This window comes from Phasianus colchicus, chromosome 9, assembly GCF_987193195.1.
Source record: "Phasianus colchicus chromosome 9, bPhaCol1.hap1.1, whole genome shotgun sequence".
Lineage (NCBI taxonomy): Eukaryota > Metazoa > Chordata > Aves > Galliformes > Phasianidae > Phasianus > Phasianus colchicus.
In genome coordinates, this window is record NC_143444.1 from 7,492,928 (window position 1) to 7,510,992 (window position 18,065).

The window sequence follows — 18,065 nt, forward strand, 5'->3', positions numbered from 1 at the left end:
GTGTATGTGTTCTTATTACCTTCTGCATAACTATGTTTCTACCCAAGGTGTTAGGTTAAATGCAATTAATTTCAAAGTTCTTTGCTAGATGCTGTCCTTTTCTCATTCTTTCTGCCTTTTTTTTTTTTTTTTGCTTAGTTTTAAACTCTTCCTCCTTATTTTGTAGACACTGCTCTCCTGTTCACTACTTCTTCTCTGTCTTTACGTCTCACCACTGGGCCTCTCTCAGTGTCTGTTTTCCCAACCTCCACCCCAAATTCCAGCTGTATATCTACAACCAATTGGTCAGGTAACTGTACCTTTCTCAAGTGATAGACTCTTTGATAGAGCATGCTCTGTTCAGTCCTAAAAAGCCAAGGGGTTCTTCATCACTGAACAGTTTTGACACTTTTTCTACACTAATTCCAGTGATTCCTACTGTGTTCTGAGTAGCACACAGACAGTTCACTTTGCTTTCACTGTCCAGTTGCTACTTCAGAACAGCTGATGAAACTGTCTAGTTTGGCTTTAAAAGCTGTGTGTATTAGATATAAATGCAGTTCAAGTGTAGGTTAACACTTCCAGGTTGTTATTTTTGGAATAGGCAGACCAAATATGTGGCCTTAGCACCAGATAAATAGTTAGACTTTGAAAAATTACAGTGATGTAATCTGAGTGCTTCTGCTTCCCTTTTGCTCCTGTAGATTTCCTGCATTGAAGATAGATACCAGATGTGGTTCATGCTTTTCTATTTATTTTTCCTCCCTGTGAAGGTGCTCCTGCTGTTGAGGATGAATGTGTACCCTTGGTGTTGCAACTGGAACCCTCTAGACTGTAGTAAATGCTAAGACACTATGCATGCTACCTTGTGGTGGTTCTGACCTTTTAAACCCCTGGGTTATAAAAGGGTCTGCATCTTTAGCTATGCTCATTTAATCCTCTTCTTTCTAAAGCACAAGTGTTTGAGCCTTCTTTTTCTCTCCTTAGTGCTCTTTTTGACCAATGTGTAGTTTTCTTATTACTTGGTCTTTGTATGGTGATTATTTTCGTGATCATTTAGTTAGCTCTGCTCTCCTGCTCGTGGCCTCCTGGGTTAATTCATTTGACATCTGCTGTTGAAGAGTCTTGCACCTTCATATCCATTTATTTCAGCTTTTCTCTTGAACTTTACTCCAACTGGACTTGCCTCCCTCAAGACCCAGTCAGACATGAAGATCCAGGCATTCTGATGAGATGAAACAACTAGTGAAGGAAGAAGAAAAAGTTTGCATTGAGATCATTATTGTAGTAATGGCCTACATAACAAGTTCCAAAGATATGACCTACCACATTAATTGGGACTGATGTGTATCTGAAAGTAAGAGCTGATAAATCTGGTAGTGCTAGTGAAAGACAACACAGACAAACACAGCTATCTGTCATGTTTGTAGTGCAATTACCACTGGCAATCTAGCTTCTTAATGTTATTAATCTGTCAGTTTTCTGTAAGAGCAGATAATGCTTGATGCCTATCTCTAGGAAGTGATTGAAAAAGTACAGAAAATCCTAGCATCTGTTAGCTGAAAGGTGACAGGTATTACAGATATTCCGGACTGACAGAGGTGCTGCTTTTCATCTGCCCTTGCTCTGACTATAGTAAAGAGGTGTGTGCGTGTCTTACTGGCTTCTGAAACTTTTATCTTTGCATCATCACTTTTCCACATGATCTGAATCTGTCTTAAAGAAAGAATCATCAGAATCTTAATCCTTCTGATGAGCTGCCAGCTCACTTTACCTGGGAACAGAGTGAGCAACGCTGAGTGAGCAAACAGCCAATGTCATTCAGCAGGCAAGACCTGCAGCTTACCCAGTTGGCCACTGCTCTGTATTTATAAAGGTTGTTTGAAACACGGGAGATTAAAAAAGCACAAATGGAATTATTAACTGCTTCGTAGCATAAGAACATCGATGCTAAGTATTTGGATTGTTTAAAAAATTACAAATTTTAAAGGCACTTTCAAACAGAAGTCTCACGGGACTTGGAAGACTGCATTTTTAGGCACCCATTCTGTGCTTCTTTACCCATTTGAGCACTCTCTCTAGCTGCCAAAAACCGTCTTGTTTTCAAAGAGTGATTCTGTGACATTTAGAATTTCATTGCAGGGGATGGATGATGTACACTCTTCTCTAGAGTTGGCATGTTAGAAGTGTGTACAGTTGATATTGACCTTTCAGTTGTTATCTTAAAGACTGAATGCTATCTTCTTGATAACTTCAGTATCCAGATAGAAACTAGAGGTGATTCTGTTCAGTAGCTGGCAAAGAAAACTAGTATACATGCACAGACTTATTCATGCTTGTGACATTTTACATTAATTTCCTCATTTCTGAGGTTTCATGCATAATTTGAGAAATCTTTGTCACAAATCAAGAAGATCTGCAGATTTTCAGCATGAGCTTGCTTTCTTTTCTTAGTTAAAACTAGTAGCCAGGACTGTTAGTAGGTGGAAGAACAGTTCTGCATCCTTACTCTCTTTATGTTGTTAGCTGATGATTAACATTCCTATCTGTGTGGCAATCCAGAGATGATACTCAAAGGAAGAAGGATAAAAGCTCCAGTAATTCCAGTAAATCTTTCAGGTGGATTATTACTACAGGAACACCTCTTATAATTAGTTATTTAGAAAGGTCTGTGGGGCAGCTGGGGTCACAATATTTCTCTGTCACTGGAATTAGCAAAAAGATAGGTTCATTTTTCAAACAGTCACTGCTTTCTTGAGGGTTCCAGTTTCATGCCACAGGTACTTCTCATGTCCTAAATTTAGGAGCTGACCCTGTTCATTTTACTGAATATATTATTAGCACTTTTAAAGATGTTGAAAATTCTTTGAATGTTAGTAGCAGTTTTACAATATCTTGTAGACTTTATTTACTGAAAAAAAAAAAAAGAAAGTGTTCTCTATATGTCAGAAATCTGGGAGATAGTAGTTAATGTGGCAGTTTCCCTAGAAAACAATTTGAATAGCTAAAATTCTGGAAATTGTGGCAATAGAGCATCTGGCTTTTGGGTCTTTGACTATCTTCTGCTGTGTCTGTCAGGTTCCTAACTAAACGAGAACAGAAGCTGATGCAGCGTCGACAGCATGCTGAAGAATTGTTGGAGTGGAAGCGCCGCCTGGATGCAGAGGAAGCAGAAATACGGCAGATAGAAAAGCAGGCTTTGGCTGCCTGGGACAAAGAGCTGCTTAAAACCAAAGCAGCCAAGAAAGAACTGGGGGATCTGAGAGCTGAGCCCAAAGGTAGTAGAAACTTTGGGAGGAATGTGGCAAATAATGCAAGTCAAACATAACTGGGCAGAATGATTGCTTAAGTTTGCACTTCTTTTATTCTGTGATCTTGTGGTGGTCCTTTTCTCAGTTTCTGCAGTCTGTGACATCTTTGGCCCTGTTCTTTTTATCTCTGTTTTAAACCTTGGTCAGACGTGAATTCCAGTTCTGCTACGTATCTTCTCATGTGTTTCTATGTACAATCTGAAATCCATTTCTGTCTTCTCAGAACAAAAATAGTACGTGATCTTTTGCTGATCTTATCCTGAACTTACCCTTGTTCAGTAGATGTTTGAAATCTGCAACAGTACTGTAGTATGCTAGGATGTAGTTAGTATACATAATGCTATTCTGAGAAAACAAGTTCCCAAATTTTAGGGGCTTCGGTTTTATCATTCTGTCTTAAGTGGAATCTGCTTTGAGCATGAGCCACAGAAAACTGTATTGCAATGGGAGAAAATAATGAAACTTCAGAGACTGTTATCAAAATAGTATTTTTTCCTCCCACCGTTGAAAGGGGGTGATAGATTCACTGAAGGTCCAAAGGGAATTTAGAATGATGTCCTATCACGCTTGTCACCGAAAAGCCTTGTGGATCTTAGGCATGTGGAAAACACTTTAAAGATGTTGTGTGTGCAAGCCACTAAGTTCCACGGAGGGAAAATTCAGCATGCTGAAGACAGAGACGTGGATGAGAAAACACATTTACTTTCTGTTAATTGTTTCTACCAGTGAGCACTGGAGCGTGGCCCTGCTTCAGAAGAAGTTCCTCTCCCTAGCCTTTGCTCAAATATTAAATAGTTCTTCATGGCTGCTTCCATAATGCTGTGACTGCTGCGGAATTTAGTAAACAGGAATATTGAAAACCCAACTTATTATTTTACTTGTTGCCATTTGAGAGACTCATGATGAAATCATGACATTAAAATGTTCTCTGCAATGGCTGTAAAGGAAGCAATCAATTCTAAATTCAAGATCTGACTTGTAGATTATGTGCTCCGCCATGACTTCTTCAGACTAATAGTGACTCTTGCTGTTGCATGGCTAACTGGAAGGACAGGTTTCCCTAATAATCTTTCTGGAGTATGTTGTCTGGAAAATGTTAGAATATTCTGAGGAGTTTTTTTGGTTTTGACATTTGGCAATCACTAAGACTGGTAATCTTAAATCATAGTTCTCTGGAAAACATCCCTTTTTCATACTAAGTATTTCAAAGTCAATTTCTAGATAAGTGAATAATGCATACCCATTTGACTTATACTGATAGCAGTTACTACTTTATATGCAGACAGTAGTTACTCTGAAGGCATCTAAGTCAGTGAAGATTCTTATGTTGTTTCTTTTCTCTCATTATTCAATCTCAGAAACAGCCAGTGAAGAAGAGTCTCCAGTGCCTTCTTGCTCTTGTCTGAACAGTGAAAGCTCAGTCCAAGAAGAGCTTGGCAGTCCCGCTGCAAAATCTGTCCCATCAGAGACTATGGGCCACGGACAACCAGAAAGCCCAGATCAGAGTATAGTTAATGAAGAAATTATTTATTCTGAAGACTTCAAGTCTTCTACCTTACCTGGCAAACTTGTGAGTGAGCTTTTTATGCTATATAGATTCTTAAATTTTTAAAAGGGGAAGACAAGTAATAGTCTTTCCAACTGTTGAAACAGAGGTTAAACTGTGGTATGTAATACCACTGTATGTTATTAGAATAAACATTGTGATCAGTTACGTTCTTCAAAGTCTTGATGAAAAATTGCTTGAACACAGAGTTTCAATGTTTTTAAATCTGTAGGTAGTCTTGCAAAATGTTCTGCGTGTGTCACGTAGGTATGCAGTATTAAGTGGCGGAACACTGACCCAGTTAAACAATGTGTATTAGCTGTAGGCGAGCTTGTCACCATTGTATGAATTCTTTGAGGCTGAGGAAGCTATGCCATGTTCTTCTGCCTTGCTTTATTTGCATATTTCCCAAAGTATAGCTATAGGATGAGGAAACATAGCTGTAATCTGGTACACAGTCCCTTGAGTTTCAGATTATGACTGCTTTCTAGTTCATACAGCCTTATTTTTCTGTTTCAGTAGGTACTCCTGCTTGGTTGACAGTTTTGATAAGTTTTGTCCTGATAACTTTGCTTTGCACTGAATCAGACAGAAAATGCACTTTGTGGAAAGTCAGAAGAACTGCTCGTGTAGACTTCCATTACAGATACTTTCTTCTTGTGAAGTTTCCTGAGAATATAGTACAGTAAAATGTCAGATATGCACTAGAGGTTACGACTGAGATGTGTGAAAAGTTTGTAGCATGATACTGAAGCAGTAAGCAGAGTTTTGGAAGAATAATTTCTCTTAGAATTTTTTGCGTGCCTACAGAGAAACAGGGCTCCACTTTAGTGATTTAGAGTGGCATCTCTCACCCCTTTTATGAAATTGTCCTTTTGGATTCGCAGGTGTATTTAGTAGGTGTTCTCATTCCCTTGATTGTTACCTGTGAGTACAGATGTATTGAACACCTCTGAGTCACAGCCATGTCTGTTCACCTAAGTGGTAAGAAGGTAGCCTGAGCACGCTTATTGAAGTCCAGCCTCAAAGTGAGCAGTCCATTATTGCTACTGCTGGTATTTTTATTTTATTATTAATTTGACAAACTAAGATAAAAATTGTCTGGATAGGTAGCTTTGCTTATGAGGTGTTCTGTAGTCATGCCAGTCTCTCCTTGTAACTAGCTCCTGATGGCAATGATCTGCTACTTTGAGAGTGAGCTTTACAAGCAGTTACTCATTTGTCCTTTTCTTCTCACACAGACTCCTCCCAAAAGCAGCATATCTGTATCAAGGCAAGATTCCAGCAAAGGCAGCCATAGATCTGGGGGACAGCTCCGTTCTCCTGTGAAGTCTCATCAGATATCTCACAATTGGTCTGATGAGTCTTTATCTATGACACAGTCAGGTAAGTATTTGCTTGGATTTAAATTGCTGTTTCAAAGCTAGTCATTTTAATAAGTAAATTTGCAAAGCAGACCTAGATATGGGAAGGCAGGCAAATTCCTGCAAAATGCTGGGTTTTGAAGTTCTGTGAAAGCACTTTCCCATGATGTAATTTGATCATTTCAGCATAAGAAGGCCCATATATCTTTGCACAGATTCCTGCAAACAGTTGTGAAGAAGAGTCAATAGTTAAGATGTCTAGAATTTAAAAATACCAAGGTTGGCTGTGCGTTTAATAAATTACGCTTCTTTGCTCCGCTTGTTTTAAGAAAGCAGAATTTGGTTCAGCAGCATAGAAACATGATTGTTTTCATTCTGAACACAGCCTTGCTTCAGAAGACACATAGCCCCGTTTATCATGGCAGTGCAAGTGAGCCCACTGGACCTATGCTGGCATATGCTTGGTGGTTGGACATTTCATGGCATATCCAGAATGACTTTTTTTGTGGAGGAGTTTGAATTGTGTGCAGTAAAATGGGGCCTCAAGTTGTGTTTTGAGCTCCAAGTATAAGATCTACTACATAGACTTTTTATAGAAGTTTTTTAACCCAAAGTCCAAGTGGGCTACCAGTAAATACATGGAGAGAGTATATACAAAATGAACTGGCCTAGAGCGGTCCTTTCTCTGGTGTGCTCTTGCAGTCTGTTTGTCATGTAGACTTCATGAACAGCCATAATCTGTGGGGTCACCATCATAAGCTCCATTGATCTGTGAAGACAGTTTTGATCGTTTCTCTGCTTTTAGTCTCTGAATCACCTTGCATTCCACAGTGCAGTTGTTACAACATCCCAAATACACTTCCTATTGGCAAAAGAGATAGCGTTTTTCTGCATATTTTTGTTTTCTTTTAATTCCTTGAGTGAATTATAAGTTTTTAGTGGAAGAAAAATGAGGTGGTTCTTTCTGTTGTATGTCCTGGCTGTTTGACTGACAGATAGCTTCACTTGCATACATAAATCTCTGGTCTTCCTAGTGCTTAATGTAGCAAGCTTAATAATCCTTTCTGCTGTTTTTAGGTTAATATGTATGTAAATGCAGTAATAATAATTTTAAAGCAGATATTCTGCTGGATGTAGAAATGAATACATACCACATAGATACTCACACTGAATAATTTTTGTTTGCATTCTGGAGCGCAACCCAGTGAAGCATTCAGCAAATTGATAAACCTATGTTCAAGTTCTGACTGAGAAACCATATAAGGAAGCCATTGTGAATAGTATAACAGGCAACAGTGGTCATGAAAATAATGTCTTTGATTTCAAATGCTAGAGAGAGATGGAAAACGGGGGAATTCCAGCGAGATGGTGCTGGTTTCATAATCATTGAATTGAAAAGAGGCAAATCTTCCAAGCTGCTGAGTAGTAGTGATGTCATTGTTATGTCCTGATGCATGCAAAGGCAAGTTCGTCAAAGATGAAAGCATGCACAGTTTTTAATTTAATGAGTTGATCAATAAAAGCTATAATTACATAATGGTCACTTAGCATTCAGGAGGAGTTAAGTACAGTGGCATCATAAAGTACTTATGATTAGCAAGTGAGATTCCATTCTTTTCATGCCTTTTTTTTTTTTTTTAATTCTGTAAATGCTACTAACAGTTGTTAGTGGAAAAAGAATATAGTAGTGTGTATTTGCTGGATGTTGGTGAAGTCCTTCTTGATTGTTTGTTGCCTGTGAAATAAAATTGATTAGCAAAATGTGCTGACTAGCTATGGATAACTTATTCCTAGGACCTTCAGTGGAGCAGTTGGGAGTTCATGAGCATCCAAGCCTCTTGTCTAGAAAGCAGCATAGGTGATATCAAGTGTTAGAAAAGCAGACCAGCCTAGATCCTTCTGTTTGGAACTGCTGCTGTAGGTAGAAGATGAAAGAAGGCATGGTAGAGTGTGGTTATTCTGCAGTGAATTCTGCAGTGAAGCTAATCAACTGCAAGGTGTTCCATGGGAACAGAGGCAGAAAATCATCAGTGGGATTGAAGTCCAGACTGCAGGGGATGGAGAGGAAAATGATTAAGAAATGTCAGGTAGAACATGGCTGTAGTCAGTAATGGCATCTTAGGAAAGTCTGTGAAGTTGAACTTGGAGCAAGGATGTGCCTCATAGCTTTGTGTAAGCAGTCACTGAGTAGTCCACTGTGTGCCTAAGCTCACATCTACCCACTTCACTCTGAATAATATGTCACCCTGAGGCCTGACAACAGTGAAATCAGTGTTGTTCGAGTTAGCTTTCCTTCCAGCTGTCAACCACTCAGCTTTCCATTTCATAGATGTACTTAGTTGAGGTGGCAGAAAATCTAAATTGTCTGGAAACATAATCTGCTTTTGGAGCCCACTACCAAGAAAAATTCTTATTAATAAAGTGTACCTTGTAGCTTGAAATTTTGCATGGCAATTTTAAACATGCATTTCAGATATGTTTTTGGTATGCATCATTGGGTTGTTATATTTTTTAATGTGTCAGCAAATTTTAATGTCTGCAATAAGCTGTTAATGCGATAGCCATGAATGTGGGAGACAAGTATGTGAACCAGTTTGCTAGCAAGTTATTACACATATCAGAACATCTTTCTTGTCTAAAATGTTGTACAGCAGTGTTGTGAATCTAAGATTCCACTTGGAGTCCTACTGCGTTGAAATCAACATAATTTCTTTGCTGTTTCACTTGGGTTATATTTTATATTTACTCTGTGACTATTAATTGCTTTACATGGGACTGTTTTCTAATAGGCAAGCTATTTAAAGGCTAAAACTGAACTTTTTCAGAAACAACTTCTGATCAAAGTGATATTGAAGGACGGATCAGAGCCCTGAAGGATGAACTACGGAAAAGGAAGTCTGTGGTTTACCAGCTGAAAAAGGAGCAGAAAAAGAGGCAAAAGGAAAGACTGAAAGCACAGGAGGCCAGTCTGATCAAACAACTGGAGGTTAGGAATAGTAGAAGGGCAAAATGAAAGCCAAGTCTGTTAGCTGTGAATACATCATTATTATATGGATATTGTTGGCTAACTGTTGTGTGAACAGCTGTGAAAGACAAGTTACTGCAACGGAGACATGGCTGTGTTTTGGCTGATTAACTGTTTTCAGTAATGAACCATTGTCTTTGAGGCAAAACCATGCGCTTTGAAATGTGTACTCTCCTGAATACTGTCTAAAACTCCTTACAGACACATGTTATTATCTCAGCTTGAGTTGCTTGTGAGTGTTGCTCATGTAATTTGACTTTGACAGCTATGGAACTTTAGGAAGTTAAGCAGATTGCTTTACAGAGAAACTGTGTGTCCTTAAGCATTTGAGACTGAGAATTATTTATTTGATAAGTTTTGTTTACAGAATTGTCGTTATGGTTTAGTACTTTAACAGCCATAACTGTTTCTCTTGCTCAGTCATATGATGAGTTTATCAAGAAGACTGAAGCAGAGCTGAGCCAAGATCTGGAGGCATCACCCACAGCCAAACCTCAGATTAAAACTCCATCCTCTGCTGCTGCTGAAAAGCCTAAGATCAAGGCACCACCACTCCATAGGTAAATGGGATTTCTTCTTTCTGAGATTATTCTGAAACCAATAGAGTGCTGTTAGAGCAGAAATCGTTTGTGCAAAGAAAGCACTTCCACAGTGCTCTTCCTCAAACACTGGACTATGGCAATGTACTGCCGACGCATGTGCTGATCACATCAGACCTAAAGCAGTTAAGATGCACTGTCCCTGTAATCATAACTCATTTCTGTCCTGCCCAGCCTCTCAGGTCCTATTTCCAAGTTCTTTCTGCGTAACGATTTTTGATTGAGTGAGAATTTGCAAAATGGTTGTTTGAATTACTTAGCTAAACCATTCATCTTTGCAGCTTAATCTTGGTTTGGATCTTATTTTTAAAAGGCAGATGATTCAATTGACTTCACTTCCTACAATATTTTAAGTGTTTCATTTTCTCCAGCAGATGGTGCAATTTTAGTTCATTTTTTCTTAAAAAAAAAAAAAAAAAAAAGTTTTGTTTCAGTTGTGTAGTATTGGATGCTTGTATTTCTATTTTTATTTGTTAAAAACAGCAACCAAAAAACCTCAGTTCACTCAGTTTAATTTTTCAAATTTAGGCAAGAGACAGCTAAAAACTGGAAATCACTGACAGAATCAGAGAGATCAAGAGCATCTTTGGAATCCATTGCAGAGCACGGAGGTATGTAACTGGAAAAATCAGTACTACAGGTGAAGATCTCGAAGCCTGACTATTTTAAACTTCTTTGATGTTTTACTTCTTGATTCAGGGAGGGGCTGTAAGAAAACATGCAGGCTTCATAAAACCTTAATGATGAAGCTGCATTTTCCATGTTTTACTTTTAGGAATATTTTGAGGGTATTGTTTTTTTAATTATGGCTCCCCCGCCTGCTCCCCTGCTCAGCTGTTCTGAAACCCCATAGTATTTGGGTTCTGTATTTTAAAGGAATTATCTCATTTAAAAAAGAAAAAATGTTGATGGGAGATGCTGTCCCTTTTCAGGACTAAAACCACTCTATTATAATCATATATTGCTACATTAGTTGTGTACTATAAATAGCTAAGGTTTTTTTTGTTGCTTTGTTATTTGTACTTAGTAGGCTTCTATTTTTGCTGTTTCCTGAATGCTCAGTATTAAGTTTTATTCTTGTTGAGGTTCTTATAAAACTGTAATTATGTGACAGCCTTTTTCCTTTTGCTTAGTTTCCTGTTCCTGTACTTGTTTAAGAACAGGTTTCTTTGAGATACTTTTCAATGTTTTGCTGTCTGTCATTAGATAATTGCTATATGCAATTCAAATCTTTGCTTTTTTATAGAATTGTAGAATGGTCTGAGTTGGAAGGAACCTTTAAAAATCATCTAGTTCCAATACCCCTACTTTCTATTAGATCACATTGCAGAGCCCTTATTGCGGGCTCAGTGTCGTATGGTATTATAAAATGCCAATACAAGGAACAGAATTAGGAAAACAAAGTGGTAGAACCTTGTTGCCCATATTCAAAGGCCAGGTAGAAATCCCTGTTTCCAAAATATTATTTTGTATTTTTTAAGGTGGGAACTTTGATGTTTAAATTTGTTGCCTATGGTTGCAGTCTTCACGAAGATAATGTGGGCTGTACCACATATTGTGATTCATTTTCTGTTTTCCTTCAAGATGCTGTATCATCAAAAACTGAGAAATCTGTGTCTTTGCACGCTAAGGAGGCTGTGATAGATGTTCATGCTGAAGAATCTTCTGAAACATCTTTGTCAGTTTCAATGCCACCAAGTAGTTCCAGAGCAGGATTTGTTGATTCCTTAGAGAATGCGTCCTCATCATCTCCTCTCAAAGACATAAAAAACATAAGCAGGATATCCCATGGGTCAGTGAGCAGTGTGGAAAGTGTATCCAAGGAGGAGGCTGTCCTCAGTCATAAATCTGAGATCCTGGAAAACTTGGAATACATAAAATCAGAGGAAAATGAGATTGAAGATTCTCATGTTAAGTCTGTGGAGCATTCAGATGTCTTGTTAACATTAGATAAAGAACAGGAGAGATCACTGGACATCCTTCCGGAGAAAATCCTCCATTCCAAAAATGAACCTTCTCTAAAGGAACCTTTTTGTTTGACTGTGGAAAGTCTTCATGGTGGGAAAGAAGTCTTAGACGAGAGACCGGCAGACAAAGATGCTGTAACTGTCCCAAGCGTACAAGAATCTTCTCACAAACTGAGCGTATCAGCAGAAGAAAAAGATCATCTGCTTTCAGAACATCTGTGTAGTCAAAAGGAGTCATCATACATTGAAGACTTTGAAGGATCCTCTTCCAGGAAACAGCCATCAATTGAAGAAGCACTTGCTGTGGAAGAATACAAAGATGATTTTGAAGCATCTCTTCTCTCACCTAAAGGGGACACTCAGTCACTGAAAGAGCAGTCCCTGCTCACGCAAACCAGCAGGAGCAGATCCACCAGCCTTGGCAGTGATGATGAAATCAGTGAATGCCTCAGTGACAGATCTCTCTCTCTCTCTGGCAGCGTGCATTCAGATAGGTTATTAGAACTCAAGTCTCCAACAGAACTTACAAAAAATACTGAGTGCAGAGGTGTGGAGAAAGATGAAGCCACTGTTCAGTCACCACCATGGCCCTCTGTTTCAGTGACAGAAGAAATTGATAGTTTGCCAAACTTCAGCGTAGGTGATAGGGTACTTGTAAGTAAAGTCCAGCCTGGAACATTGCAATTTAAAGGTGTGACTAAGTTTGCCAAAGGGTTTTGGGTTGGTGTGGAGTTGGATAAACCTGAAGGGAATAATGATGGAACTTATGATGGTATTAAATATTTTGATTGCAAAGAAAAACACGGTATTTTTGCTCCTCCCCAAAAAATCTCTCACATTACAGAAAGTATTGATAGCCATTTAGATGCACATGAGTACGAAGACTCATCCTTTGATGATAGACTGGAGAAGAAAGATAAAGATGAGCAGAAAGACAAAGGAATTTCCAAAACTAGCAAGGAAGATGAAAGCCAGAGTAGAGATTTAGCTGAGACCTCTTCTCAAGGTAAAGCTGCTGCAGACACAGCTGTTTCAGAAACCTCAGCTGGAAGAAGCATTGATGAGGTCTCATTTTCCAAAGCAAATGGCATAAGGATTTCTGTAGCTGCTGAATCCTTTGCCCGAGAGCAGTTTGTGGTGGCTTATCTGAAGCATGTTGTAACAGAGGAGATCAGCCTTACCCCTCCCATTTCTGATGTCACGGATAAGATTTCCTGTGTTCAGTTGGATGACATCTCAGATTTCTTTTCTGAAAAATTGGAGAGACAGAAAACACTGGGGGAAGAATGTTGTGAAAAGTTAAATGATCTTTCTCCTGGAGTTGTGGAGAAGCCTGCAACTCCGCTTCTGGATTTGCTGTCAAAAGAAAAGAACCAATTAGAAGCTCAGCTTAAAGTACCATCTAAAGAGGAAGAAAAATCCAAAAACCAACTGGAAAAGGTCAGTTTGCTCACAGACAGTCTGCTTACAGATTTTGTGAAAGATACAGTCAACCAGTTACAGCAAATAAAGAAGATCAGGAATGAGAAAATCCAGCTCAGCAACCAGGAGCTCCGTGATGCAAAGGAGCAATGCAGTACCCCATTCCAGCAGGTAGAAGAGCAGATTTCTGATGGACTGGACAATTTTTTTCTAAGTTCGGACTTGGAAGATGACAGAGAAGAACTTTCTTCCCCAGACATGTGCCCCAGACCAGTAAGTAACAGACATCTTGCTCTGATTTTAAGAGCTGGTGATTCCTTTGATTATAGAATCTAAAGAATGGCAGTGTGGCAGCAGTTTGTTTTCTCACAAGTTCTGTTCACTGATGTGATGATTGTTTGTTTGTATGTCTGTGTAATGCATGTTCTGGTGTTTCCTGGTTCACAACTCCCTTCAGTAACCCCACAGGCTTAAAGACAGATTTTGGCACGTGAAAGTGAAAAACACTTCATTTAGATTGCATTCTGCTAACGTTTTCATTTTCATTTAGTTGTTACCTTTGGCCTTTATTCTAAAAAGTCAAAATACAGTAGATTGTAAACTTACTTCTCTCTATTCTTGATATGAAGTAATCACCCTGTAAAAGAATTAGTTGCTATAGAGATCATTAAATTGTCAGACTGCTCTATCTGCAGAATTAATATATCATGAGCAGTGGAAGTTCAAGCTTCCTCGGAACAACCATTAATGAAACAGATTTAGGACTTGGCCTCTGCTGGAGATCCTAGTAAACCTGTCTCAATATATTATCACAGGAAGCTTCAGCTCATTTCACCATTGTGTGCACTGCTCAGTCACTAGAACAGCCATCACCTGCTAAAAGCTTTTAGGTTGTTAATGTAGATCTGAGAGTGCTGGTAAGTGAAGTAAAAAGTTGTATGTCACATTATCACTTTTTAAACTACTCAGCCTTTCATAAACAGATGAACATTAAGACAGACAGTGGGTTAGGAACACAATTGTAAGCTCTTTGGGAGCCCTCTGAAAGCATTCATCAGGAACGATAGAAGACCCAGGCATTTTAGTTGAAGCATCTCTAACTTCCCTGTGGGTTGTTTGTTATTGCTGGGAGAATTTAAGAGTAGTTGTGTATGTATAACCTATCAGTAAAGCGTTTGAAAATCCAAGCGGAATATCTTATAGACAAGAATGTGATGCTGCTTTTAAATTTACTCTCCTGCAATTCACAGGAGAGCCCGGTGTTTGGTGCCAGTGGTCAGGAGGAGCTTGCCAAGAGGCTGGCGGAGCTGGAGCTCAATCGCGAGTTCCTGAGTGTGCTGGGAGATGAACAAGACTGGTTTGATGAAGATTATGGCCTAAGTTCCCGGAAGGTCCAGCAGAAGCAAGCCGAGGAACCAGCAGTGCTGCCCAAGGTAGAAGCACAGATAGTTCCACCAAAGCCATGTGAGGAGCTTTTGGCGGTCCCTCATACTGCAGTTGAGGTGGAAAGTTTGGTGCATGCAGCAGCTGAAGAACTCTGGAAACTGAAAGAGCTGGGTCATGATCTTGAAAGTTTCAGCCTTCACACTGACTTTAGTAGTACCATCAAAGAGCAGGACACAGACTCGATAAACAAGCAGGTCTACAAAAAGGTACAGTCTTCAGGTGTTTTGCGTTTGTCCTTTGAACTGTTACTGTGAAGCACAGAAGCCTTAATTCTTATTTATTCTCTGTTAAGGTGGTATTTGATTTAACAAGAGAGATCTTTGGGGAAATCTTTGCTGAGGATCCTAATCTAAATCAACCCATTTGGATGAAACCATGTCGGATTGCGTCTGCTTACTTTCGCCGAGTGAAGGATCCAAACGATTTGGATGAGATCAAGGTAGGAAGAAATCCTTGTCATGCAGGGAAGATGAGATGGAGAATAGTGTATTGAGAATTGCCTGAAAGTAAAAAAGTCATAAGGGGTATGTACCAAGAAGATGTATTGAGAAGATAGATTGCAAACCTGTAAGAGTTTGTCAGAATGGCCTGCTTCACACTCAAAAGATTTGCCTCCCAGTCTTCTTGGCTGATATTAGTTGCTTTTAAACTGCAGCCCTCAACTGACAGGGTGTACTTGGTCTTACAAAGCTGGTATGCTCGCAGACTGCTGCTTTAGCAGATTTCAGTGGAACACTGTATTTTGGGTATAATGGCGTGGATCCAACTGTAGGGTTGGGCCAAATGGGATGAGCTGGATTACTACTCTTTTTCCTTACTGAGACGCACCTGTGCCAACCTCATTGAGGGCAGCAGAGAGTTGCCGAGGTTAATCCAAAATATAATTGGTGAGAGTATTGTGGTGTTTGGTAAGCCTCATGAGGTCTCCTGTTGCTGGTAGGAGTGCTCAGCAACAGGACAGAACCTCAAAAAGGCAGAGCCAGACTAGGACAAAATTGAATTTGTAGGACAGCTTGTTAGGAAGACACTCATCAGGACATAAATGAATACTATACTGTTTCTTCTGATTTTTTTTTTTTAACTATATTTTGATTAATTGTCTGCAGATAAAGCACGTTAACTCTATAAAAGTTTGAAATAGTATCTAGATCTACTTCTTAGTTGAGAATACTTTCAAAAAGCATATCTCAGAGAAGAGAAGGGGCACAGGACAGGGACACCAAACTCCCACTCTACTTTTCTTTAATATCTTCCTGTAAAATGAATGGTCATAATCTTCTGTTTACTGTACTGTTTAACTGAAAATTCTTCTCAAGACTGTTGTCTCAGAAGTGGGTGTCATTTCATTCTTATTTTTATTCTTCCCACTGCTGGATTTAATAACTGTTACCTGTGTAAGTCTGCCTCAAAGACTTTGCTGTAACTTTCTTGATCCATCCCATGTCTCTTGACTAAACAGAAACTTGCTACGCTTTCTATAATCTGACTTAAATATACACAAAGTACTTACCCTGTCATTTCTCAGCTCAAATATTATTAAATCTCATCTTTTCTGTTCTGTAGAACTTCATTGCAGCTGAAGTACTGAAGCTTTTCAGTCTAAAGAAAGAGCCTAATAACAAAACAGACTGGCAGAAGATGATGAAATTTGGGCGGAAGAAACGAGACAGAGTGGATCATATATTGGTGAGTGGATAAAAAACAACAGTCATGTCCGATACGGTCCCTCAGACTGAAGTATGACATGATCATATTTTTCAGATTTGATCATACTATTTATGGAATGCAGAGTATGCAAGAGATCTTGATAGGTGTTTAATTTTAGAGAGCACACTGTTGTCAAAACAAAGTAAACCAAAAATCAGGTCTGTTACCAATGAAGTGAGGAGACTTGAATGAATTCAGATTTACTGGATTTGGCTGGAGGATAGATTTGCACACTGACAGGTTTAAGGCATGAATTTGCATTGGAATATTTGACTGAAAGGAGAGCAGACTTTTTCTTTGGGAAGGGGATATGGGTTTTTTTGTTTTTTTTTCCAGTTTTAACTGTTTTTATTTTGAAGTAATATTATTTTTATTGGAGGCAGAGATACTGAGATCATAATAGATCTGATTGCTAACCAGATTGAGCGGAAAAGCAGCAAAAATCTTTAGGTTAGAAGAAAGATTTCCATGAGATGGTGTGGGACATGATGCTTTCTTCATACAAGACAACCAACCTGCCAGGTGGTACCCAAAGCTAAGCATTTCCTCAAAGCTAAGCAATGAACATGAGTTCTGCTCCTGTAGCACTTGACATAACTGATGAATGCATCTGCAACTGGGCAGAGACTTAGAAACAAAGTATTAAAACTGTAAGATGGAACATATCTGGTGCATACTAGTTTTGGAAGGTTACTTGTTGGCTTGTATTGCAGGATGATTAACATCTTTATTGTCTGTAATGATGGTGAAGGTTCTATTTGGGAATATGAGTTGTCATTAACACCATGCTTCACTTAATTATACCTGAAATTGATTCCACACACGTGCACACATAACTTCAGGTCATGGGTTGTGTGGTCTTTTAATTGCCAATCAGTGGAAGGTTTCCAAAACAGGCTTTTTCCATAGGGAGAGTGTGGAATGCATGTAAATAAAACATTTAGGTATAGGACTTGCATATCCTAATACTTTTGATTCTGAGTTATAGAAGCTGTTCATAGTGTGTGCAAAAAAGTCCTATGCTTAAATCCAGGGGAAAGTTAATAGTTCAACCATTATGCTTGTGTACAGATTTAAGACATGCTCCTAATTTCTTTGAGTCACACCTAGAAAGAAAGTTTCCTAACTGGGAAAAATCCTTCCAGTTGAAGGCATCCAAAGTACTTCAGATGGGATAAGTTGGAAGTTTGCACTTGGTGTGTGATTTACATGCAGACCCAGACATCAGAGACTAATAGCACTCTGGCAGTTTTGGCTTAATAAATAATGTGTTTAATTTTATTTTGTTCTCACAAGTGCATGGTAATAAAATTTTAGCTGAAAGCTGGGAGTAACTGAAGATTGCAGTTTACCATGCTTTGGGATTAAGGCTGTCTCAGGGGCATTGCTACCAAAGCCATACTGTAATGCTGCTGCTATCAGAGAATCTTCTAACTAAAAAACCTAAGGAGATACTGTTTGGTTTCTTTTGTTTTATTAATATTTCTATAAAACATGAGCTACTTGAATAGCTTTCTTCTGTCCCCTAGTCAGCCTTCAACTTGTGCTTAAGCTCATGTATTCTGTGGTAACACAAATGCAAGGTCATAACTGGATATACAAGTCTGTAAAAGGTCTGCAGCCTATCTGCTAGTAACTCAGTGCAGCTCTGAGCAGAGGATCCAGTTCTGGAGTTTCACGTGCATTGTTTGAAATGTAT

General features: G+C 38.9%; 1 protein-coding gene across 8 annotated transcripts in view; it reads left to right on the forward strand.

Moving 5' to 3' along the window:
- Window positions 1-18,065, forward strand: part of CEP350 (centrosomal protein 350) — a 67,067-nt gene that overhangs the window by 37,986 nt on the left and 11,016 nt on the right. For 7 of the 8 annotated variants that reach the window (XM_090146010.1, XM_031595609.2, XM_090146013.1 and 4 more), the window contains exons 28-37: window positions 3,058-3,257; window positions 4,649-4,860; window positions 6,078-6,222; window positions 9,026-9,186; window positions 9,646-9,785; window positions 10,353-10,435; window positions 11,409-13,486; window positions 14,464-14,865; window positions 14,952-15,098; window positions 16,223-16,345. In XM_090146010.1, coding sequence (XP_090002136.1) covers window positions 3,058-3,257; window positions 4,649-4,860; window positions 6,078-6,222; window positions 9,026-9,186; window positions 9,646-9,785; window positions 10,353-10,435; window positions 11,409-13,486; window positions 14,464-14,865; window positions 14,952-15,098; window positions 16,223-16,345 — 3,691 coding nt within the window. Of the gene's footprint in view, window positions 1-166; window positions 290-3,057; window positions 3,258-4,648; window positions 4,861-6,077; window positions 6,223-9,025; window positions 9,187-9,645; window positions 9,786-10,352; window positions 10,436-11,408; window positions 13,487-14,463; window positions 14,866-14,951; window positions 15,099-16,222; window positions 16,346-18,065 lie in introns of all 8 variants that reach the window. The other variant, XM_090146014.1, reaches the window with a different exon arrangement.